Raw genomic sequence first — 25,735 nt, 5'->3', positions numbered from 1 at the left:
AGACCAGGTGCTGTGTGTCTCACTGGAGCTGGGCAGACGATAGAATGCCACTTTCAATTTACAACAGTAATTTCCTGTGGAAAAGAGAAAGTCTGGACAGAGTCAAGTTTTATATGCAAAATGTTTATTGTATGACAATGTTAATTGCTTCAACACAAATAAAATAGACCACATTTACAAATATATTATACCATAGCTATAAAACCATTTATCCTATTACCACAGTTTGAAACATATAACATCCATGATGCAAACAATAGTGGAAACAACAAATAGCTACAATGCCCTTATATTTTCTTCCTGTACGAAAATAGTTCTATCTCCATAAGTAGTTGAATCTAACCTATATAATATTTAAATAATGATATCTGAAATATCTTATATACAAACTGGCAAATAAAAATATACATACATAGATTGCACATGTGTTTATACAAAACATATTCAAGTATAGTTCAATCCATTGTGGACTGGCACAGATATTTCATACAATCTCTAAGGTATTTCCCTCATACAGTGTCCAAAAACTTCAGCTTCATAGCTCCTTATTATAAGTCCATCTCCATATGTCTTATCTCCCTGTATGGCATGGACCAGATGTCTTTAGATATATTTTAGGTCCACATGGATGTCTGACTGAGAAGGCTGGGACTGAAAAGTGCAGATGAGTATAGAGGGTTTGGTGAAATTGGCTCCTGTAATCCACAGAGTAAAACTCAAAGTCCAGGATTTGCAGAAGAGGTGTATAAGTCCCAGTATTTACGCAGTGGCCACTTTTCTGAGTCTGTACCGATGTATTAACCTTGTTCCTCTCCCTCAGCTGTGCAGAGATGGCACCATCCTCAGCATCTCTCCCTCTCTCTCTTCACGGTGCTATCCAGTGCCTGTAGACCAGCTGTTGTTTTGGCGCTCTGCATCGCCGATGCCTCTGCTGAGTCCAGCTTCCAGAGGCACTGCAGCTATCGCTCAGTACTTGCGCCTTTTAGAACAGGGCAGAGACACTAAGCCTCGGCTGCTGCTCTCCTCCCCTGTTCCTCCCCCGTACAAGTCCAGCTCATGTCCGTCTGAGCAGCTCCTCCAGCTTGTGAACATGTGAGTCTGCGTTGCCCCACACTGGCCACAGCCTGCCCCCCTCCAGCCTCAGTGTGGTCCTGCGCTCAGGGAGGGAACGACGCCTCCGGCCGTAGCCCTGTGGGCTGATCTTGTCGATGGGTGCACTACCAATCTTTAGCTTGTTGTTGAGCTGGTGGATACGGTGGGCCAGGTCGTGCACCGTGCAGGTGCCCAGAGAGCAGCCCGGTCTCCAGGCCTGGTTCACTGAATTTTTTGATCTCTTGGTTCGGACGCTGATGTCAGTGCTGGAAGAGAGAGGAGGGAGAGGACCATTAATTAATGCGCTGCATTCCTGAGCGGACACAACTTGGCTCAGAGATCCCATGCGCAGTGTGCATACTTTAATGAGCCTTGTTTGACAAGGGTGATTCATCTCTTAATTCCATTTGAAATCTTGATTTCACAAGGATAACGAAATAGCACCATGCACATTGTGTTATGTAAAGGTATGTATGGTATGGGCTTTTACCTGGAATGAGGAATCAGGGTGTCCCTGACGTCTTCTGGTCTGACAAACTGTACAGACTCTGATATCCTCTCTGCAGAAAAACTTTTTAGATCTCGTCTCGATCTGCTCTGCATCCATATGCTCAACCTGCATATAAAAAATAAACATAAAAAATAAATTAAACTCATTAAAAACTGTTCAAAGAAGTCCACAAAGTACACAACAGTATGTGCTTATATCATGGTCACTATGCATTGTAACAAACTAATCTTGACAAATAGCTCATCAATTAGCTTACCTCTTTTTGAGCTCTGGGCTCATTTCAAGTTTGAATCCAGCCACGCTCTGTGCAATGGTGGCCAGCAGACAGCCGTAGAGGAAAGACTGCAGAATCAGTTTCATTTTGACTGGCACCTGTGGGGAAAGTGGAGAAAAAAAAAGTTAGTTATTTACTTATTAACGATTACTTACTTAGTTACCTCCTATCATACCATGAGAGCCCCACACAAGAGTCCAAAAGCCAAGTTATTTGCACTTATCATTCATTTATTTAAAATGTCACACTAAGGTCACATTATGTTCTGTTAAGTAAACTTCCAACCAAGTTGCAGGCCCTGGCCAGTGAAAAGCAAGACACAGTCTATAGAACACTGAGTTTCCTCAACTAGAGTCAGCTTTAAGCTCCCCTGAGCAAAGTCAATCCCATTCAGTCAATTAAATCCATAGCGCAAAAATAACCAATAAACTTAAGGTTGGATAGAGAGAGATAAGCCTAATCTGTTATTTTTGCCTGATGTCTTTCACACACAAGGGCCACCACCCCCCACAGTCATGCACAATAAGACTGCAACTCCTTATTTAATAAGACTGATAACCTGTCCTTGTCAAACGCACTTGAGCTCCTGACCTCAAAAAAGCAAGGATAAAGCCATCTGTAGTAAGCAGAGCAACAGTCAATATCTGCTTCAATTGAAAGTACATACCTGAAATCCTTCAATAATTCACTTGGGTGATAAAGTAGTTATAGTAGAGTCAATGTGGAGAGAGTATTCCACAGGCTTCTTGAAGTTGCTGTTGGTGCTGAAAGGCAGCTGTGACACTGTGCTAATAGTCTCTACACACCAGACGTTGAGCCTTTATAGTGGAGGTGGGAGGGGCTCACTGACTGACACACACAGACTCTCATCCCAGTCCCCCGCTCCACCCCACACAGCCCAGCACTGGTGGAAGCCTGCTTTATCAGTGGGATAATGCAACAACATAGCAAACCCAGGAGAATAATACAGTTTAAATAAACCAGAAGTAAGTCAATAAATATTTGGGTCATATGAGAGTGATTTACTTTAATACTTGTTAAGGAATGTTGTTGTTGTTACCTCTGTTTTTCATTGACATAATCTTTATTTGTGATTTGAAATTCACATTTTTACAACCTTAAAGATTACATATATATATATTTTATGTCTTCACAAACACATGAAGAGTAATTCTGACAGACTAATGAGTTTCTAAATTAAGAAAATTAAGAAATAATGATTCACACTCCCAACAGAGACAATGATGAGTGCTCATAACTTTGGTATTTGGGGAGGAGGCAGAGAACATTCTAAACCAAATTATTATTTCCACTGACATAATTAAACATTTTGAACATAACTGAACTTTGAGGTCAAGGGAATATTAACTTTTGCCCACCTGCATTCCGGCACATTTTTGTCATATATAATTTCATCAATGTTGACAAGGCAATGTCTGATTACAACTTTAGTCAGCTTGAGGAAAAGTTGGTTAGTGGGTTTGACATGAGATAACACAAGAACACTCAGTAGTTATTCATTAATAGTAAGTGTGTCAAATTATAACAACAACATTCTCCATGTCTGCATTTGTTTAAACATTAAACAATTTGACTGCAAAATTGATTATTTATTTTCATATTTTCTGGACAAATGTTTAGAGGAATTTAGCAATTATCTAAAATAAATCTTTTTCCTAAGATTATATCTGTTGGCTTTACATAATCTCCAACTAACATAGTATTTGAAAAACAATTAGGATGTCTTCTTCATGCTCAACACATCACAACTGAGATCCAGAAATTAAGGGGATAACAGGTTCAGTCACAAGAGCCAGCAAGTCTGTCTGCATCCGTGACTCAGATCCATGTGTTACTGATATCTGCTCCTCACGATCACTGATTATATGACTTCATCTCAAACCAAAGTACAAGGAGTGCACTGAACCCCTTTAGCTCTTTGACCACGATAAGAGCACATTTACTTTCCATTTGTGCTTAGCCAAATTAAACCATTCCAGAATTAATAGTGAGACTTATTTCAACGTATGGGCAGTGAAATAAAGTGAAATATGCAGGGGGGTCAAAACAATGTCAGCGAGGGTCATAAGGCAGATGCTGATTACAGGTCCCTGGGGATAGATATCTGCACAAGATGCCATCAGGATTAGCACAGGGGGTAACAATTTTAGTTTTTTATTCCAATCGACCACACAGCTGACCCAAAGCTGGTGTCTGTTGAGGGTATGTCTGGGGCTGGGAACAGTGTGTTGAAATTTGATTGTGTAGTCCCCAAGACTTGGTTTAAAATCTCAACAACACTCTGAGAAACATGTAAGCCTTGATGTGGTCAGATAATCACGATTTGTGGCTTTCAATGTGTAATGTCTTTAATAGCAAATACGTAAGTATTTTGGGAACAACATGTGAAATGCTTTCTCAGTGCTCAGAATGTATCTCAAACAACTGATAAAGAACCTTGTACGTGCTGAATAGAACATATCTGTGTGTATCTTTCGAATTTGACTATATCACGTGCAGTAATTCAGAAAGAAAGTCACCTAAATCTCCCTTCAGCCTTGAATAGAAATCCTTTTACGCAGCATTCTTTTCATAATTCTTATGGCTTCCTTGCTTACCAAGTGTCACTTGTGTTACTGTAAATACATAAATGTGAAACACGTGTTGTAAACCAGCAAACATTTTGTAACTATTTTGTAATGATAATTCCCACCACTAGACAAGTAATCCCGAAGCACTCAAGTAATTTAATCTCCTAATATGGAGAGAAGAAGATTGCGCAACCATGACAGCATCATTGCTCAGTGGCTCCTTACATGGAGCAATCATTTGTTAGCTTCTTGTAAGACAGGTGTCAGGAACATTACTGATATTTCTTCAGTCACAGCTGTGGTATGCTAATGTACACAGGTAAGGTGGGAAGGATGGTAAGTTAGGAAGCTATGTCTTGGAAGGTTTATAGAGGAATAGATGAACACATACCTAGATATTGATATGTTATGGAAATGTTCCTCAACGTTGTCATGGTGATTTGATAGACCTGGAAGCTTTGTGGGGTTTGCACCTGTATAGTCATTCATTCTCAGATTTATGTTTCATTCTGCTCCCTTGAACCCCATTGATCTGGAACAATTTCAAATGTTTTGGATTCAACAACTCAAATACCAAAGTCTGTAGAGGAGATGACAAAAGTCATTATTTATTATTTCAACTGCAGATGGAGTGGCAGACATGTTGGATTATTATAAAATACTTTCTATTAAAAAATATTATGCTATTGTGCAAAATACAACTAGGCTACATGTCTGGTGTTGGAGTGAAGACCCTGTCATGACAGATATGATAACACCTTATGGGAGAGAAGCAGCTGATAGCATAAGCAGAATGGTTGCAGGAGCGGCATCATCAAAATGAACTTAACAATAGGCTACTTGTTAATGAAGAGATTCTCTCTCAAATTGCCCTAGTACGCTAGGGACAATGACGTTGTGGAATATGTTCAGTCCAAGTTGTTGAGATGTTGGCAAAAACAGCACAAGAGGAGAATTCCCGCGCACCGGTGTTTTCCACCCCGGAGCGTCTCCCTCCCCTATTTATTGGCAGGAAAGGTCACTCACTGTCCACAGCATTCCAGAACTGAGTGGAGTTCTGCGCTCTTTTTTCACATTTTGCCTGACCTTGGACCAAGTCGTGTGTGTGAGTGATCCTAATGCCCCCCGGTGTGTGTGTGTGTGTGTGTGTTTGTGTGTGTTTGCGCCATAGACATTAAAAGGTGTGCGCTTGTGTGTCTGAGAGAGAGAGAGAGAGAGAGAGAGAGAGAGAGAGAGAGAGAGAGAGAGGATGTTTAAGTTTGAAGGAGCATTGTGATTATGGAAAATAGAAATCATGCTATTGACACTGATTTTTCCACCAGCACCCCCTGCTTAGTGCTTCTAGCATACTAAATATCCTACACAATTAATTCAATACATTTGTAAGAAATACTGGATGCCACAATCTGCAATACTTTTAATTTATCTTAACCCACATTCTTGCAAAGAAAATTAGCCTAGTTACTCCTCTATTTTGTCTCATCGACTCTCAAATGGGCTTTAAAATATTTAGGTAACTTTTTTTTGTGAATATTCTAAAGCGATTCTAGTGGTCATCAGATGGTTTTCCGTGGGGGTCAACAAGCGGTGTGGCAGGGTGTGACCCCGTTTGCAGCCACACAGTTTCTATTTGTAAACCAAGCGCCCACGCCCATGGATGTCGCTACTTCTGCACGCAGGCGCAATATCACTCCTTCTGTCAAACATGGCTGTGCTTTTGAAGAAAGAAAAATGCTGATTTGTGTTGGTAGATTTCGGAAAAAGCAGCAAACATGGCGAGATTGGCTGATTATTTGATTGTCGTGGGATTAGATCAGGACAAAACTGGTGAGTTTTTTAACGTAACGCTTGGAACACGAATGCCAAATTGAGCTTCAAATGCTTGGGTTTATCCAGGCCGTCAGTGTTGATAATGCTAGCTGGTTAGCATAAGCTAGCTAGGTAGCTAGCTAGCAATTGATATCTGAGATTTGAAGCAGTCTGCAGCGTTTTATTGTTGAACTATCCGTAGATTTTGAATGTGTGATGCACATACGACGGTTTGTAAACATATGCAACAGTTGCATACTGTAATGTCTTGGGGGCGTGTGACTGTGTGTTGTAGATATTTAAACCACAAATTGGAGTTTCAATGAGTCGAACTGTCACATCCTGTCGAGTTGATGTGACAAATCCAGCATTTGGAATTGTAGTTAGTGACCTGCGTGGCTTTCACGGGGAGCAGTTTAAGGAGCATGATTTTGGAGAATGCATACTGCTGTAAGGTTTGCATTAGTTGCGAGCTGCTGTAATTGATTTATTCTCATATAATTTGCAACCTGTATGATATCCCCTTTTGTTTGACACTGGCAGAGTGCGAATAGAAGTAATAACTTCCTGTCTTATCCCGACATTGTTTTTATCCACCGTTCCTACAAGATGGGCTGAGCATAGGGGAGGTCAATGACTTGGTTTTTCTGCATTGTTTTGTTTTTTTGTGTCTCAAAAGTGGGGCCCAGAACTGATGTTCCCAAACCAGACCCAGGCTGTGGCCTGCTATAATTCCAACCCAAGAGGTTATGTAGTTCTCTTAAATGGCCTAGTTTTAAAATATTAAATTCACTATTACACAGCTATAACCATTTTTATACTGTACTTTTTTTAATAAAGTTACTTGGCCTACAGTTGTAACATTCATTTTGAATGGGCTTGGTTGAAATAGAGGAACCTGGTTGAAAGCAAAGAACCTACTGAAGAAGAGCAAACAAGAAAGGTGATGTTTATATTGATCCCAAAAAATGGCCTGCAGTCGAAGAATGATGAAGGAACGTAGACTACCCGTAAGGGAGTAAAGACACATCCTAAGTGCAGTGGCATCTTTCCAGGCCCATGTGTGAGAGGGACACACCAACTCGTCCAGCTGAATCCACTCACTTACTAGAGGAAGCCACATGAATAGGTAAATAGTGGCCCCAATGTCACTCAACTGACAAACAACTTTTGTGCCGTAGGAACAAAATGTTCCTGGCATCGCCGGAGCCTAGATGGATTCAGACCGCCATCCTCACAAAACTCCCTGTTCTGACTCTGAGATGGATAATGATGAATGGACTGAGAGAATGGTGGATCTCCCTGATAAGAGGATGTTTCTATTACAGGCAGGGGTGATTGAATACGCCTCTAGCAGGGACGGGAATCCCTAGAGAAAAAAAGTCTCTCTGTCCTCCATCCATAGTGAGGTTAATTTTCGTCTTCTCATGTGTTACTGAGGTGTGGGATTATGTACATCCAGGGCTGTCTGGACCTGGGGGGGATCAGCAGTTGTACTGCATAGATGTCCCTCTGTGGGAACTGGAGTGGCATTCTCTACTCCACTAGAAAACCGGAAATGCTTTTTAGAGTTAATACACACTCTCGCAAAAAGAAAACAAACAACAAGGACATTTCTCCCTGAGAATGAGTTTCACTTAATTGCTTTGCCCTTCTTTTGTAAAGATTTGTATTCGTTTTCTAAATACGCCTAGACTTACCTGGTCATTACGTTGGACAAAACAGGACCGTAGACAGTGGGCTGAGGAGTAGACAGACAGCTTGTCATACCACTAAGATTGACTTCAGCATGGGTGAGAGGTAGGCCCTACTTGGAAAGGAACCTTTTATGATGATGATGATGATGAAGGGAGCATTTGGTGAAAGTGATTTTTTTGTGTTCTGCATCACTGTGGTCACTTAGATAACAATGCATAGAAGTAGGCTGTGATATTTTATGAAAGAACTCCACTAGGGTTGGGCGATATTATGATAGCATCGTCTATCGACAGTGATTGACAGCCATCGTTGATGGTGATGACATCGTGATGTGACATTTGACTGGCGCCCCACAGAATAGAACAGTCTGGTAGAGCACAGCAGGGCAGCACACAAGTAACATTCCAAGTAATTTGCCTATTACAATTTGCTATAGCCTATTTCAATAAATATGTTATGCATAACGCAAGAGAGGGATGTAGGCCAGACAGAGCGGAAGAATTCCACCAAAGCAGCGCAAAATGTCCAGTCAGAAAATGTTTCTCTCCACCACCCCACCCCCCGGTAGCCTAAACCTATTATTATATATTTATTTTTGTAACGGACACTCTTTAACTATCTTGCGTTTTATCGGTTTTAAAGAAACGTAGCCTATATTCCCTTCTCTTTCCTTCGATTGGCTATATGACCAAATGATACGCTTCATCATTTTATGCATGGCTTTCTCACCTTCAGCATTCAAATGTTTGTAAATGGCTTGCGCAATATTAGGCTTTACTAGTTGAGTGACAACCAATGTAATGTTTTGTTGACTTGTCGCTTAAGTGTAGCTCTGTGAATAATTGCAGATCCAACATTACTTATTAGCATATTGCAAGGGTTGTGTTTTCAAGAATGTTGGCAGCTTGGTGTAATACAAATTTTTATTACAAAGCTGATTGTATTTTCTTGACTGGCCTTTATAATGTGATTTATCTGACATCTCTTGTGCTTGCCTATTTTCAATTTGCACAAACAAAATGCTTTTGCAAACAACCATTTGTCAAAAGACACTACTGCAGCCAGCATTCTTAGCTTTAGTTGACTAAGGTTTTATTGTCAACAGTGCATTTTGTAATGTACTGTAGTGTGTGAGTGCTGAATAACATGTCAATAGGTCAGTTAGAAGAGGGGTTATCCATTTCCAGGGCTCCAGACTAACATTTTCCCCGGGAGAAATGTTTTGTAGGGTCACATAGAATAAATTGGAGTCGGCATTAGAAAGTAATTCACTATGATTTATTAAGAAGTGTAATAGACTACTGAGATGGTATTCAGTAAATGCATTGTTAAATATAACATGTCCAAGCATGAATGCATAATTCACAATCCAGTGATTGTCATGAATTCTGGATTGACAATTAGGCTATTTTTGTTATATTTTACTATCAAAATCGGGCTCCAGACTTTTCAGATGTTTTTGTTCATGAATTTGCCTTCATCTTTATGTGTACTAATATTATATATAGGCCTCATTCAATTGGTGCTAATTCACCACCTGAGGAAGTGGAAACTCAAAACATATTAGCTAGATTGCTAACTCTAAATATAACACGTACTGCTAGTAGCCATGTATTAATCTAACAGTAAATGTAATGTCCTAAAAAAAACGTTGCAATGAGGCCTAGTGCACTTGCGATTGCCGATGCGCAATTTAGTGTGCGCCATATTTCAAAGCCATATCAGATATATTGAGTGTAAAGCAGTGTGCTTTGATCTCATTAATGAAAAAAAACTTGCACAGCCAATTTAAAGGGTCGCAAAATGCGACTAAATGATCTGATTTCCATTTCTCTCATTAGTGTGCTCTGGTAGACCCTCAGAGAAATATGAGGCTGATCCTGCATTTTTCTTTCTTATCGAATTGGATAATTTGATATCACAGATGCCATATACGATACATAGTCAGGATCAGAAACTGTAATACACTTATGGGAAAATCATGAGCTTGGTTAGTGTCACAGACAGGCTGTTGCCTGGACTGTATTGAATGAAACTCAGGACCAGGCTGTATCATGCAAAAAGTCAAGGGAGATTTAATATAGCTTCTTACATGGCTCTCAGGCAGAAAACGACAAACAAATCATGGTAGGGGTGGCAATACAAAAGGGCTCCTCACGGAGACACCCTCTCACATATTCTCCCAGGCCCAGAACCCAGGAGACTCAAAACCCCACCCCATAGCACCCAAATAAATACACTTCCCCTCTGTCACAGGTGCAGCTCATCACCTGTAATCAGAGATAGAGAGAACAAAATGACATTACATTTAAATTTCAGTCATTTAGCAGACGCTCTTATCCAGAGCGACTTACAGTTAGTGAGTGCATACATTTTCATACTGGGAAACAAACCCACAACCCTGGGGTTGCAAACGCCATGTTCTACCAACTGAGCTACACGGGACATCACATACTCTCATTCATACAACTACTTAAGAATAACAGATCAGGGTGTAATGATGTATGCGTATTAGGGTTGACCCCAATTAGTCGACTGGACGATTGTTTGGTCGTTAGGCTGTTGGTCGACCGAGATTGTTTTAGTCGAGCAGTAATACATACAGTGAGGGCAAAAAAGTATTTGATCCCCTGCTGATTTTGTACCTTTGCCCACTGACAAAGAAATTATCAGTCTATAATTTTAATCGTAGGTTTATTTGAACAGTGCGAGACAGAATAACAACAAAATAATCCAGAAAAACGCATGTCAAAAATGTTATAAATTGATTTGCATTTTAATGAGGGAAATAAGTATTTGACCCCCTCTCAATCAGAAAGATTTCTGGCTCCCAGGTGTCTTTTATATAGGTAACGAGCTGAGATTAGGAGCACACTCTTAAAGGGAGTGCTGCTAATCTCAGCTTGTTACCTGGATAAAAGACACCTGTCCACAGAAGCAATCAATCAATGAGATTCCAAACTCTCCACCATGGCCAAGACCAAAGAGCTCTCCAAGGATGTCAGGGACAAGATTGTAGACCTACACAAGGCTGGAATGGGCTACAAGACCATCGCCAAGCAGCTTGGTGAGAAGGTGACAACAGTTGGTGCGATTATTCGCAAATGGAAGAAACACAAAATAACTGTCAATCTCCCTCGGCCTGGGGCTCCATGCAAGATCTCACCTAGTGGAGTTGCAATGATCATGAGAACGGTGAGGAATCAGCCCAGAACTACACGGGAGGATCTTGTCAATGATCTCAAGGCAGCTGGGACCATAGTCACCAAGAAAACAATTGGTAACACACTACGCCGTGAAGGACTGAAATCCTGCAGCGCCCGCAAGGTCCCCCTGCTCAAGAAAGCACATATACAGGGCCGTCTGAAGTTTGCCAATGAACATCTGAATGATTCAGAGGAGCCAAAATGGAGCTCTTTGGCATCAACTCAACTCGCCGTGTTAAAATAAAGTGATCCTAACTGACCTAAGACAGGGAATTTTTACTAGGATTAAATGTCAGGAATTGTGAAAAACTGAGTTTAAATGTATTTGGCTAAGGTGTATGTAAACTTCCGACTTCAACTGTATATATATATTATTTATTTATTTATTTATTTATTATGCGCCCATCTCTCAGTGAACTATTCCATTGCGGAGGCCTAGACAAAAGCCAATATATGCTTGATCCGAAAATGTGGTGGGAGGCTCCATATGCAGGGTGTGATGCAATTGCAGAGGCCAAATAGAGCTCCGTACGGCAACGCCTCCCAACTTTTGTAACAATGCGGCGGGCTCTGTATAGCTCCGCATTGACATGATTGGTTGACCGTAGATAACACAACTCACTTCCTTGACAACAGCTCTGCACTGCTCCCCGAAGCGCAAGAAGTATGAATGCCCTGACTTCTGCTGAGGTCGTATCACCATAAATGCTGCATGGGCAATGCAGACGTCGAATTGACCATGCGCCCACATACATAATGCACTTCTCTCTCCAACCAATTTGTGCACATTCATTGTTTCATAACTTCATTGTGTGAATTGTTTGTGTGTTAGTGTAGATCAATTCCCCATTGCATGTCACCATTAGTACATTTACCGTTAATTCCTATAATTTCTAATCTACAATGTTTGTTACTTTGGTTACGGTCATTTCTGTTAATGCATTCAATATTATTATTCCAGTCTTCCCGTTATCATTGTCGGAGTGGACACATTGTTTGCAGAGTGCACAACCTATGCAACACTTGTGAGAAACAAGTTTTGGTTTATTTAATTCCATTTACGAGTTTTGTCAATTTAGTCATTGTCTTTTGTTAGGAGCGCTCCTGTCAATGTTGAGTAAGGACGCACACGCATAGAAGTAGGCATATAGGCTACCTGGCCTTCACGCAAATGTAGGCATATAAATTTGCCCATTTGGGGATCTGATAGTATTTCTGATTGGCTTAACGCACCACCACTAATGACCTGTGGAGCTTCTCAAAGTAATGTTTTCTTCACCTCAAACCGGAAGCAAATGAAGTCTGTTTTTACATCCATTGAGAATAACAATAGTTCCTCAATGTATTTGAAAAATCTTTCCAACTCTCTCCCTTTCGATAACCACTCAGCGTGAAAGGGAAAAATGTAATGCTCTGATCCATTGGAAACCCAAGTTCATAGTTGATACAACGTTTCAAGTTCGTTGCAAACAAGCCATATGTAGCCAATGTGATTTATAATATATTTATTTTTATCAGGATATTTTCTACCTGCAGGCGGCAATGTTTTTATTTGTTTGCTTTATGTAGGATATATTTACGTAGTTGGCAATGGCAATAGAAGTTACTTTTTAGGTTTGTCATTTTCTTTTAGATTTGGATAGAATTTTGATTAACCACATGACAATGATTTTGAGATATGAAGATGTTATTATAAATAAAATGAAACCGTTTCATGAAAATATGCATATGAAAACCATAACTGGCACGCAGATCGGTAGAAATGGTAAGATAAATTGGCATTCCACATGGGAAAGGTTGCCGACTCCTCGGGTAGCCTATTAACGGCAACTTCAGGAGAGTAATGGCAGAATCTACGAAAGCCAGCAGGAGCGGGTGGAGAATAGTTGGGTCAGGTTACGTTTTTTTTCTTCTTCTGGTTATCTAGATCTCTGGCGCCCTCTTGAGGCATTTGTCTTATTTCATAAAACCGTAAGCTTTAAGCATCAGACAAGCTCAATGCATATCGTTGATTTTTTGTCAGGGACAGCCCTAATGCATATAACTGTAAGTTGATACAAAATTGATTATGACACTGGCCATTATAATAAAGGATAAACACAAACATTCATACATCCACTCTCTCATGCTCAGCCCTCCCATCTAGACAGAGATGGCAGGCACCCTGTGAAGGCCTCCCTTCACAGTTAGACTTATTCAAGATCTAAATGCTGATTCTCTGTAAATAAAGTTCCCTGCTGCAGCTAAAGAGGTACAAGAAGTGCAGATCTCCAAAGCTGGTGTGGTTAGATCACATTTATCCTTACATGTTGGACAACATCATGGGCATAGCCTATTGTCTACATCAGTGGTTCTCAACTAGTTTTGCCTCAGGACCCAAATTGAACCAGGCTGTCTCATTCGCGACCCAATATTCCCATCGCAAAAAATAATCACCAAAATACAATCAGGATTTTTCTTTTTTTTTGCTATATTGATAGTAAATGTAGATTTGCTTACTGATTCCTTGAACACTTCTGAAAGTTATCTGCCTCTTGGGTAGACGGGTAAATGCCCTCCCAGCCTGTGAGGGTGTTGGAATGCATGCACTGTTATCTCAGACCCAGCTGTGGAGCATGGAATTGGCCCTGATCGAAATCACAGGGGGAAAGTATGGACAAATGGTGGGGAATACCCCCCCCCCCCCCCCCCCCCCCCCACCAACCAGACAAAGGATTTATTATACGGACCACTACCCCACCACCCCACCTCAGTTAAACAGTTGTTGTTGGCAACAAGCAACGGCTTAAACAAATTGTCCCAAGATTAGAGCCGCCTCATCCTTTACTTATTTATTTAGGGTGAAAGTTTTGTTTGCAGGATTGGTGATAAGAACTAACTATAGCTTTTGATTTGTCCACCTCAAGTTACTCAGGGATGACATTATAGCCTAGTAGCCTTCATGAAATCAACATTATACTGCATACAGTACAGTTGTATGCTATCAGAACAAGCTCCACTCTGCAGACGGACAAACAGGATATTTTGACACATGGTTTGAGAGACTGGCATTCCATGTTTCCTGTTGGTCAAACTTAGTGTTAATACAAAACATGCATCTCAGGTGTTGACAGGTGTTATTGCTGAAATTATTAATCATAAATCATTGGAGTGTGTTATTGACTTTGTTTTACCAGGGACATCCAAAGGTGTAGAGGAAATGTTTACCAGCTGTTTTCAAAGTACATAGGAAAAGAGTTGGCATGTTACATCAAACACTTTGCTTTTATGACTTGTGACTCAGGCCAGGATTATCCACTTGGCCAAGAACTTGTAGGCCTACACACCGTAATAGGCTATGTTAAAAAACATATTATTGTTCCTTAAAACTGTCCACACTTTTTTATTACAACCCTTTAGCATTGGTAACAATAATACTTTTCTGACATTGCAGATGTTTGACTGCAAATGAAGGATCCTGTCATATGAACCTTTTTGCTGTACTGTAATGCTTTTGTTGTTGAAATCTCCACCAATTATTGTCTTATTCTTTCATTAAGTTGCCATGATGGTGGGGATGGGCATTTAAAATTATTTTACTATTCAAATAATATCATGACATTTTTTTTTCGGATATCCGGACAGGGGCAATTCAAAATATATAAATAAAATAAGGAATTTGGTATTGATTAATCAGAATAATGCAATTGCACATGGCAGAGGTAAACATACTGCTTTTCTCCTGTATTTTGGCTAACAGCAACAGTGAAAGACCGAAAGACAGAGAGACAAAAAAACTGCTTATTTTACCAGGCCATCAGACTGTTGAACAGCCATCACTAGCCATCTACCAGGTGATGCAGACTCACTTACACAAAAGTCCGGATGAGCTACTTTGTTTTGCCCGCGATATTTATTACGGCTTCTACTTTTAACATTATGTGCTTTGGCACCCTCATTGCCCCAATATGTCTCTGTCAAAAAAGAGAAAAGTGGACGCAGAGTGTTCCAAGAAAAATGGTCATCCTCCTATTTATTCACGGAATTGAATGGGAAAGCTGTATGTTTGGTGTGTTCACAGCATGTTGCAGTGCTGAAAGAATATAACCTTCGTCGCCACTATGTGAGTCTTCATGCCGACAAATATGACAACTTTCAAGGACGGCGGAGAAGAGAGAAGGTGAATGAACTGTTGGCGGGTCTGAAGAAACAGCAGTCTGTGTTTACTCACAGCCGAGACATCAGTGACGCTGCAGTGAAAGCTAGCTACCTCATTGCTAATGAAATCGCAGTGGCTTCAAAACCATTTAGTGAGGGTGAATTTGTAAAAACATGCATGATGAAGGCAGCGGAGATTGTGTGCCCTGAAAAGCGTCAGGCTTTTGTAAATATCAGCCTGACAAGAAACACAGTTGCAGACAGGATTTCCGATCTTTCAGTGGATTTGGACAGCCAGTTGAAGCAAAAAGTAAAGTCATTTATTGCGTTTTCGGTTGCAATTGATGAAAGCACGGACATTACAGATGTTGCACAACTGGCCATTTTCATCCGCGGAGTTGATGACACATTGACCGTCACCGAGGAGTTTGTGGAGTTGGTGCCGATGACAGATACAACGACAGCAGCTGATATTTTCACCGTACTCGTCGGCGCGCTGGACAGGGTCGGAGTGGACTGGTCCCGCGCTGTCACCCTGGCTACAGATGGTGCGCCCTCAATGATCGGGAAAAAAGCAGGCGTTGTGACAAAGTTCAGAGAAAGTGCAATCTGCAAATGGAGGACGTGATTTTTTGACTTTTCACTGTATTTTGCACCAGGAGGCTTTGTGTTGCAAGTCATTAAAGATGGATAACGTCATGAAGGTGGTCATCCAAACTGTTAATTTCATCCGATCCAGAAGCCTGAATCACCGTCAGTTTGACAGCCTTCTCAGAGAGAAAGACCACATCTATGGCCTGCCATACCACACTGAGCTAAGATGGTTAAGCCGAGGTGCTGTGCTGAGGCGTTTCTTTGATTTACGAGAAGAAATTGAACAGTTCATGGAAGAAAAGGGCAAACCAGTGTTAGAATTTCATTCCGCAGAATGGATGCAGGACCTTGCATTTATGGTGGATGTTACAGAGCACCTGAATAACTTGAACAAACAGCTGCAATGGCGCAACAAAGTTGTCACGCAGTATTATGACAGCATACGTTCTTTCAAGTTGAAGCTGTCATTGTGGGAGACGCAACTCGCCGGTGGTGATGCAGCTCACTTCCCCTGTCTGAAAAATGTGTGCGCGACCCAACATGTGGCAGACATGAAGCGGTTCAAAGATAAAATAAAGGGACTGTTGCTTGAGTTTGAGCAACGCTTTCAGATTTTTGGTGAACTGGAGAAAGACTTCAACGTTTTTTGCTCGCCATTCACCGTGAATCCCTCTGATCTGCCCGTCAGCATCCAACTTGAAATAATAGACTTGCAGTGTGACTCGGATTTGAAGGGCAAATTTGCCGCAGCTGGCTTGGACACATTTTATCAGAATCTCTTGCCAGGTTACCCCAACTTGACAGCCCTCGCTGCAAAACTGTTGTGCCTGTTTGGAACCACATATCTTTGTGAGCAAGTTTTCTCTGTAATGAGCATAAATAAAACAAAGCTGCGCTCAAGGCTCACGCACAAGCACTTGAATCACATCCTGAAGTTGGCTGCCACTCAGGATGTGACGCCTGATATTGATGCGCTGGTGAAAGCTAAAAGATGCCAGGTATCAGGAGTCAAATAAACTATGCTACCCCACTTAAAGTGCTGCATGAGACACCCTGATATAGTTATGTGATCTGTGATATACTTCTGTGAATCACTGAGGCATTGTGTGTTTGTGTGTTCTTTGTCCTCAGAACTTTCAAATAACTTGAGGTGTTTTATGATTAATAGTGATGTTGTGCTTTTGGACACACTGTCCTCAGGCTCCAGCTTTATGTTTATATGTTTTTATGTTGATGTGCAATTGATTTTATTTTATTTGTATATTTAACCTATTCTTGACTCTGTGGTTCTTGCACTTGTTTGGGGAACAGGATTTCATTATTTTTATCTACATTTCTGCCTGAGAAATGACACCCTGATATAGATCTGTGAAACAGTTCTGTTAATCACTGAGGCATTGTGTGTTTGTGTGTTCTTTTTCTTTAGAATTTTCAAATAAACTTGAGGTGTTTTATGATTAATAGTGATGTTGTGCTTGTACTATTTTGGACACACTGTCCTCAGGCTCCAGCTTTATGTTTTATGTTGATCGTATGAAAACAAAGAAAACAATCTGAAGTTGTTGTTTTTTAAGTTATATATATATACACCATGATTTTACCGGTCCGGCCCACTTGGGAATAGATTTTCCTCCATGTGGCCCCTGAGCTAAAATGAGTTTGACACCCCTGCACTAGATGTTGGATCATTGCTGCGGGGACTTGCTTCCATTCAGCCACAAGCATTAGTGAGGTTGGGCACTGATGTTGGGCGTTTAGGCCCGGCTCGCAGTCAGCAATCAATTCATCCCAAAGGTGTTCGATGGGGTTGAGGTCAGGGCTCTGTGCAGGCCAGTCAAGTTCTTCCACACTGATCTCGACAAACCATTTCTGTATGGACCTCGCTTTGTGAACGGGGGCATTGTCATGCTGAAACAGGAATGGGCCTTCGCCAAACTATTGCCACAATGTTGGAAGAACAGAATCATCAACAATGTAATTGTATGCTGTAGCGTTAAGATTTCCCTTCAGTGGAACTAAGGGGCCTAGCCCGAACCATTAAAAACAGCCTCAGACCATTATTCCTCCTAAACTTAAACTTTACAGTTGGCACTATGCATTGGGGCAGGTAGCGTTCTCCTGGCATCCACCAAACCCAGATTCGTCCATCGGACTGCCAGATGGTGAAGCGTGATTCATCACTCCAGAGAACGCATTTCCACTGTCCAATGGTGGCGAGCTTTACGCCACTCCAGCCGACACTTGGCATTGCGCATGGTGATCTTAGGCTTGTGTGCGGCTGCTCAGCCATGGAAACCCATTTCATGAAGCTCCTTACTAACAGTTATTGTGCTGACGTTGCTTCCAGAGGCAGTTTGGAACTCGGTATTGAGTGTTGCAACCGAGGACAGACAATTTTTACTCGCTACACGCTTTAGCACTCAGCGGTCCCTTTCTGTGAGCTTGTGTGCGTTGTTGCTCCTAGACGTTTCCACTTCACAATAACAGCACTTACAGTTGACCGGGGCAGCTCTAGCAGGGCAGAAATTTGACAAACTGACTTGTTGGAAAGGTGGCATCCTATGACGGTGCCACATTGAAAGTCACTGAGCTCTTCAGTAAGGCCATTCTACTGCCAATGTTTGTCTATGGAGATTGCATGGCTGTGTTCTTGATTTTATACACCTGTCAGCAACGGGTGTGGCTGAAACAGCCGAATCCACTAATTTAAAGGGGTGTCCACATACGTACGTGTGTGTGTGTGTGTGTGTGTGTATTTCAAAGTGGTTTAGATGGTACAATGATTCTCTACACTATACTTAGACAAACGATTAAACATTTTACAAGCAGGAAATGGCAGAGCGATTTCTGCATATTGCAGCTTTAACTTATAGTTATAAGCAGTGGCGTAGTGGCTGTGCCCCAAGCCCCCCCCCCCCCCCCCCCCCAACTTTTTTTTTACAGGATTAAAAATCAGACTGTTCGTATTTTGAAATACCCCGGTATACGATATAAACATATATATTTTTTCATTTTACTGCATTGTTAGGAGCTAGTAACATAAGCATTTCGCTACACCCGCTATAACACCTGCTAAACTGTACGCGTCGCAACCAATAAACTTTGATTCTATTTTTTATTTGAACTCTGATTTGAAGTCAGATTTTTGCCATGATAGAACTGATTCTGTTATAAAAAGCTTTTCTGGTGAGTGTTTTGCATTGATCTGTGTTAGGTATTGTGGAAACTCTAGGTGAGTGTCTGTAATTGCTATTTGAAGTTGGGAAAACACAGATGTCAGGGCAGCATGGATGTGCAGCAGTAGCTCAACACACTGTTATTAAAAACTACATTCAGAAGTTTGTTTTATTAAATTAAGGAATGTAATGTTATATCCTTTTTAGGTACACATTTCACAAGGATAATTTAATTAACACAAAGCTTTTTCATTGTTTAGGGCTGGGCGGTATACAATTTTTACTTTACATTCTATAACGGTATTTGAATGTTAGATTTGTTAAATGTGATACGTCGTGTGTAACGTCCATTTTTATAGTTTACTTCGCTACTTGAGTCATCTCTTTTCCGCTCTCTCTCTCGATGACGCTTTCCACATAGACCTAGCCCCGCTCCGTCACTGGAGCGCATTTGTTGTTTCTGGACCATGAGACACTTGTGTTCAGTCTGCATGGTCAGCAGCCTCTGTGCTAGTGAAGGCTATTTAACTGTCTGATGGCCTTGAGATAGAAGCTGTTTTTCAGTCTCTTGGTTCCAGCTTTGATGCACCTGTACTGACCTCGCCTTCTGGATTATAGCGGGGTGAACAGGCAGTGGCTCGGGTGGTTGATGTCCTTGATGATGTTTTTGGCCTTCCTGTGACATCGGGTGCTGTAGGTGTCCTGGAGGGCTGGCAGTTTGCTCCCGGTGATGCGTTGGGCAGACCGCACCACCCTCTGGAGAGCCCTGTGGTTGCGGGTGGTGCAGTTGCCGTACCAGGCGGTGATACAGCCTGACAGGATGCTCTCAATTGTGCATCTGTAAAAGTTTGTGAGGGTTTTAGGTGCCAAGCCAAATTTCTTCAGCCTCCTGAGGTTGAAGAGGCGCTGTTGCGCCTTCTTCACCACACTGTCTGCTTGGGTGCACCATTTCAGTTTGTCAGTGATGTGTACGCCGAGGAACTTGAAGCTTTCCACATTTTCCACTGCGGTCCCATCTGTGGATAGGGGGGTGCTCCCTCTGCTGTTTCCTGAAGTCCACAATCATTTTGTTGATTGAGAGGTTATTTTCCTGGCACCACACTCCCAGAGCCCTCACCTCCTCCCTGTAGGCTGTCTCGTCATTGTTTGTAATCAAGCCTACTACTGTTGTGTCATCTGCAAACTTGATGATTTGAGTTGGAGGCGTGCTTGGCCACGCAGTCATGGGTGAACAGGGAGTACAGGAGGGGGCTGAGCACGCACCCTTGTGGGGCCCCAGTGTTGAGGATCAGCGAAGTAGAGGTGTTGTTTCCTACCTTCACCACCTGGGGGGCGGCCCGTGGGGTTCAGACCCAGGGCCTCGAGCTTAATGATGAGCTTGGAGGGTACTATGGTGTTGAATGTTGAGCTATAGTCAATGAACAGCATTCTTACATAGGTATTCCTCTTGTCCAGATGGGAGAGGGCAGTGTGATGGCGATTGTATTGTCTGTGGATCTATTGGGGCGGTAAGCAAATTGAAGTGGGTCTAGGGTGGCAGGTAAGGTAGAGGTGATATGATCCTTGACTAATCTCTCAAAGCACTTCATGATGACAGAAGTGAGTGCTACGGGGCGATAGTCATTTAGTTCAGTTACCTTTGCTTTCTTGGGTACAGGGACAATGGTGGCCATCTTGAAGCATGTGGGGACAGCAGACTGGGATAGGGAGAGATTGAATATGTCCGTAAACACACCAGCCAGCTGGTCTGCGCATGCTCTGAGGACGTGGCTAGGGATGCCGTCTGGGCCAGCAGCCTTGCAAGGAATCATGGAAATAGAATGATTATTCTAATTCTATAGTTAAAATATAATAGTGGGCACTTTGAATACAGTGTTGTTTGACATGACAACGAATGAAAATGACAGGGAGGAGTTATTGTGACAGGGTAGGAACCAAAGTGTTGTGTTTCCATGCAACGATGTTGATGACAACCATGCTGTTTTCACGTTGCTTCTTAATATAAATCCACTAGCGTTCTGTAATTACACTATTAGTTTGTGTTTCTTACCTCTGCAAACAGCTAGTTTGTAATTTCTTAGCAAGTTGGGCCTAAATCTTGTTAGCCGCTAATGCTAATCGCTAGTTAGCTGACTAACTAGCTAATACAGTGAGGGAAAAAAGTATTTGATCCCCTGCTGATTTTGTATGTTTGCCCACTGACAAAGAAATGATCAGTCTATAATTTTAATGGTAGGTTTATTTGAACAGTGAGAGACAGAATAACAACAAAAAAATCAAGAAAAACGCATGTCAAAAATATTATAAATTGATTTGCATTTTAATGAGGGAAATAAGTATTTGACCCCCTCTCAATCAGAAAGATTTCTGGCTCCCAGGTGTCTTTTATACAGGTAACGAGCTGAGATTAGGAGCACACTCTTAAAGGGAGTGCTCCTAATCTCAGCTTGTTCCCTGTATAAAAGACACCTGTCCACAGAAGCAATCAATCAATCAGATTCCAAACTCTCCACCATGGCCAAGACCAAAGAGCTCTCCAAGGATGTCAGGGACAAGATTGTAGACCTACACAAGGCTGGAATGGGCTACAAGACCATCGCCAAGCAGCTTGGTGAGAAGGTGACAACAGTTGGTGCGATTATTCGCAAATGGAAGAAACACAAAAGAACTGTCAATCTCCCTCGGCCTGGGGCTCCATGCAAGATCTCACCTCGTGGAGTTGCAATGATCATGAGAACGGTGAGGAATCAGCCCAGAACTACACAGGAGGATATTGTCAATGATCTCAAGGCAGCTGGGACCATAGTCACCAAGAAAACAATTGGTAACACACTACGCCGTGAAGGACTGAAATCCTGCAGCGCCCGCAAGGTCCCCCTGCTCAAGAAAGCACATATACAGGGCCGTCTGAAGTTTGCCAATGAACATCTTAATGATTCAGAGGAGAGATGGGTGAAAGTGTTGTGGTCAGATGAGACCAAAATCGAGCTCTTTGGCATCAACTCAACTCGCCGTGTTTGGAGGAGGAGGAATGCTGCCTATGACCCCAAGAACACCATCCCCACCGTCAACCATGGAGGTGGAAACATTATGCTTTGGGGGTGTTTTTCTGCTAAGGGGACAGTACAACTTCAACGCATCAAAGGGATGATGGACGGGGCCATGTACCGTCAAATCTTGGGTGAGAACTTCCTTCCCTCAGCCAGGACATTGAAAATGGGTCGTGGATGGGTATTCCAGCATGACAATGACCCAAAACACACGGCCAAGGCAACAAAGGAGTGGCTCAAGAAGAAGCACATTAAGGTCCTGGAGTGGCCTAGCCAATCTCCAGACATAAAACCCATAGAAAATCTGTGGAGGGAGCTGAAGGTTCGAGGTGCCAAACGTCAGCCTCGAAACCTTAATGAGGAGTGGAACAAAATCCCTCCTGAGATGTGTGCAAACCTGGTGACCAACTACAAGAAACGTCTGACCTCTGTGATTGCCAACAAGGGTTTTGCCACCAAGTACTAAGTCATGTTTTGCAGAGGGGTCAAATACTTATTTCCCTCATTAAAATGCAAATCAATTTATAACATTTTTGACATGCGTTTTTCTGGATTTAGTTGTTGTTATTCTGTCTCTCACTGTTCAAATAAACCTACCATTAAAATTATAGACTGATCATGTCTTTGTCAGTGGGCAAACGTACAAAATCAGCAGGGGATCAAATACTTTTTTCCCTCACTGTACATGTATTGAGTCAGCGCAAACGTAACTAGCTATACAGCCTGATAATACCAGTGATGGTGTAGACCTACATCAGCATGTTGTTTGTGCAACAGTATCTTCTAAATCAAAGAGGAATATGCAAAGCATGACTTTTTTAGCTACATGAAGTAGCTAAGAGAGAACATTCAATGTAGCCAAAGATTATAGGGTCCCCTAGGAAACACTTAACACTTTGGTTCCTACCCTGTCACAATAACTCCTCCCTGGCTTTTTCATTTGTTGTCATGTCAAGCAACACTGTATTCAAAGTCTTCACTATTATATTCTAACTATAGAATTAGAATAATCATTCTATTTCCATGATTCCAACAATTCACCCAAGTGTTTTGCTCTAAATTGGAAGTCAAATTGCAGTTGTAACATTTGGTTAAAAACAAGGCCTAGATTGTTTGCCCATATTGTGCAGCCCTATGTGGCAGTGTGGAAATGATCTCAAATGAGTGCAGGAAATGCAGAAATTGATGAAAATGTTGAGAAATGTCCTTGTTTTCGAAAGAAAAGCAATTTTTCTGTCCATTAAAATAACATCAAATTGATCAGAAAAACAGTGTAGACATTGCTAATGTTGTAAATGGCTATTGTAGCTGGAAACGGCAGATTTTTTTATGGAATATCTACATAGGCGTACAGTGGCCCATTATCAGCAACCATCAGTCCTGTGTTCCAATGGCACGTTGTGTTTGCTAATCCAAGTTTTATAATTTTAAAAGTCTAATTGATCATTAGAAAACCCTTTTGCAATTATGTTAGCACGGCTGAAAATAAAACTGGCCTTCTTGAGACTAGTTGAGTATCTGGAGCATCAGCCACCAATTGTGTCAGCTTCAGCCACCAATTGTGCAAGTTCTCCCACTTAAAAAGATGAGAGGCCTGTTATTTTCATCATAGTTACACGTCAACTATGACATAAAATCACATTGTAGGATTTTTTATGAATTTATTTGCAAATTATGGTGGAAAATAAGTATTTGGTCACCTACAAACAAGCAAGATTTCTGGCTCTCACAGACCTCTTTAAGAGGCTCCTCTGTCTTCCACTCGTTACCTGTATTAATGGCACCGGTTTGAACTTGTTATCAGTATAAAAGACACCTGTCCACAACCTCAAACAGTCACACTCCAAACTCCACTATGGCCAAGACCAAAGAGCTGTCAAAGGACACCAGAAACAAAATTGTAGACCTACACCAGGCTGGGAAGACTGAATCTGCAATAGGTAAGCAGCTTGGTTTGAAGAAATCAACTGTGGGAGCAATTATTAGGAAATGGAAGACATACAAGACCACTGATAATCTCCCTCGATCTGGGGCTCCACACAAGATCTCACCCCGTGGGGTCAAAATGATCACAAGAACGGTGAGCAAAAATCCCAGAACCACACGGGGGGACCTAGTGAATGACCTGCAGAGAGCTGGGACCAAAGTAACAAAGCCTACCATCAGTAACACACTACGCCGCCAGGGACTCAAATCCTGCAGTGCAAGACGTGTCCCCCTGCTTAAGCCAGTACATGTCCAGGCACATCTGAAGTTTGCTAGAGTGCATTTGGATGATCCAGAAGAGGATTGGGAGAATGTCATATGGTCAGATGAAACCAAAATATAACTTTTTGGTAAAAACTCAACTCGTTGTGTTTGGAGGACAAAGAATGCTGAGTTGCATCCAAAGAACACCATACCTACTGTGAAGCATGGGGGTGGAAACATCATGCTTTGGGGCTGTTTTTCTGCAAAGGGACCAGGACGACTGATCCGTGTAAAGGAAAGAATGAATGGGGCCATGTATCGTGAGATTTTGAGTGAAAACCTCCTTCCATCAGCAAGGGCATTGAAGATGAAACGTGGCTGGGTCTTTCAGCATGACAATGATCCCAAACACACCGCCCGGGCAATGAAGGAGTGGCTTCGTAAGAAGCATTTCAAGGTCCTGGAGTGGCCTAGCCAGTCTCCAGATCTCAACCCCATAGAAAATCTTTGGAGGGAGTTGAAAGTCTGTGTTGCCCAGCGACAGCCCCAAAACATCACTGCTCTAGAGGAGATCTGCATGGAGGAATGGGCCAAAATACCAGCAACAGTGTGTGAAAACCTTGTGAAGACTTACAGAAAGCGTTTGACCTGTGTCATTGCCAACAAAGGGTATATAACAAAGTATTGAGAAACTTTTGTTATTGACCAAATACTTATACACCATCATTTGCAAATAAATTCATAAAAAATCCTACAATGTGATTTTCTGGAAAAAAAATTCTCATTTTGTCTGTCATAGTTGACGTGTACCTATGATGAAAATTACAGGCCTCTCTCATCTTTTTAAGTGGGAGAACTTGCACAATTGATGGCTGACTAAATACTTTTTTTCCCCCACTGTACATTAGAGTGTCTAGTTTGAGAAACAGACGCCTCACAGGTCCTCAACTGGCAGCTTCATTAAATAGTACCCACAAAACACCAGTCTCAACATCAACATTGAAGAGGCAACTCCGGGATGCTGACCTTCTAGGCAGAGTTGCAAAGAAAAAGCCATATCTCAGACTGGCCAATAAAAATAAAAGATTAAGATGGGCAGTCTGAGATATGGCTTTTGCATCATACCGTCCCCATTCAAGTCAATGATAGCATAATGAGGTTCCGTGGTTGCCATGGCGCCATGAGGTAGCCTAGGCAGAGAGCTTCTGTACATTTTGTAAATAATTCATTATTTTCTATGGACATTTTTCCCTACAAACTTTTTTGTTTTTAAGAATGAATATAGCTAATATGATCAGAATCCACCACAGAGTTTCAAGACTGAAGCTGGCAAGTCATTTGTTTGGCTAGCTAGCTAATGTTAGCTGGCTTGCTGGAAATTGTTTTGATTCGAATGCCAGCCAGTGT

General features: G+C 41.8%; 2 protein-coding genes across 4 annotated transcripts in view; one reads left to right on the top strand and one right to left on the bottom strand.

Moving 5' to 3' along the window:
- Positions 1-102: 102 nt before the first annotated feature.
- Positions 103-2,670, bottom strand: LOC311128101 (pro-adrenomedullin-like). Its single transcript, XM_084160073.1, has 4 exons — positions 2,545-2,670; positions 1,860-1,975; positions 1,583-1,708; positions 103-1,358 (listed from the first exon to the last, which is right to left on the bottom strand). Exons 2-4 carry the CDS (start codon positions 1,961-1,963, stop codon positions 1,055-1,057), a joined length of 534 nt encoding a protein of 177 aa, XP_084016199.1. The 5' UTR covers positions 1,964-1,975; positions 2,545-2,670; the 3' UTR covers positions 103-1,054.
- A 3,484-nt stretch (positions 2,671-6,154) lies between these two features.
- LOC311128436 (myotubularin-related protein 13-like) overlaps positions 6,155-25,735 on the top strand; it is a 141,711-nt gene continuing 122,130 nt past the window's right edge. For all 3 annotated transcript variants that reach the window (XM_084160571.1, XM_084160570.1, XM_084160572.1), the window contains exon 1: positions 6,155-6,295. In XM_084160571.1, the coding sequence (XP_084016697.1) occupies positions 6,241-6,295 (55 nt within the window). In that variant the 5' untranslated portion in view covers positions 6,155-6,240. The remainder of the gene's footprint in view (positions 6,296-25,735) is intronic.

This window comes from Coregonus lavaretus (assembly GCF_964263955.1).
Source record: "Coregonus lavaretus genome assembly, chromosome: 4".
Taxonomy (NCBI): domain Eukaryota; kingdom Metazoa; phylum Chordata; class Actinopteri; order Salmoniformes; family Salmonidae; genus Coregonus; species Coregonus lavaretus.
This window is presented reverse-complemented; position numbering and strand designations above follow the sequence as displayed.

What these genes read in the sequence shown, in the direction of transcription:
- LOC311128101 (XM_084160073.1), bottom strand. Translation starts at nt 1,963, where the DNA reads ATGAAACTGATTCTGCAGTCTTTCCTCTACGGCTGTCTGCTGGCCACC. An exon ending in AGCCCAGAGCTCAAAAAGAG is followed by an intron (nt 1,709 to 1,859) that starts GTAAGCTAATTG and finishes TTTTATATGCAG; the next exon opens with GTTGAGCATATGGATGCAGA. An exon ending in ACCCTGATTCCTCATTCCAG is followed by an intron (nt 1,359 to 1,582) that starts GTAAAAGCCCAT and finishes TCTCTCTTCCAG; the next exon opens with CACTGACATCAGCGTCCGAA.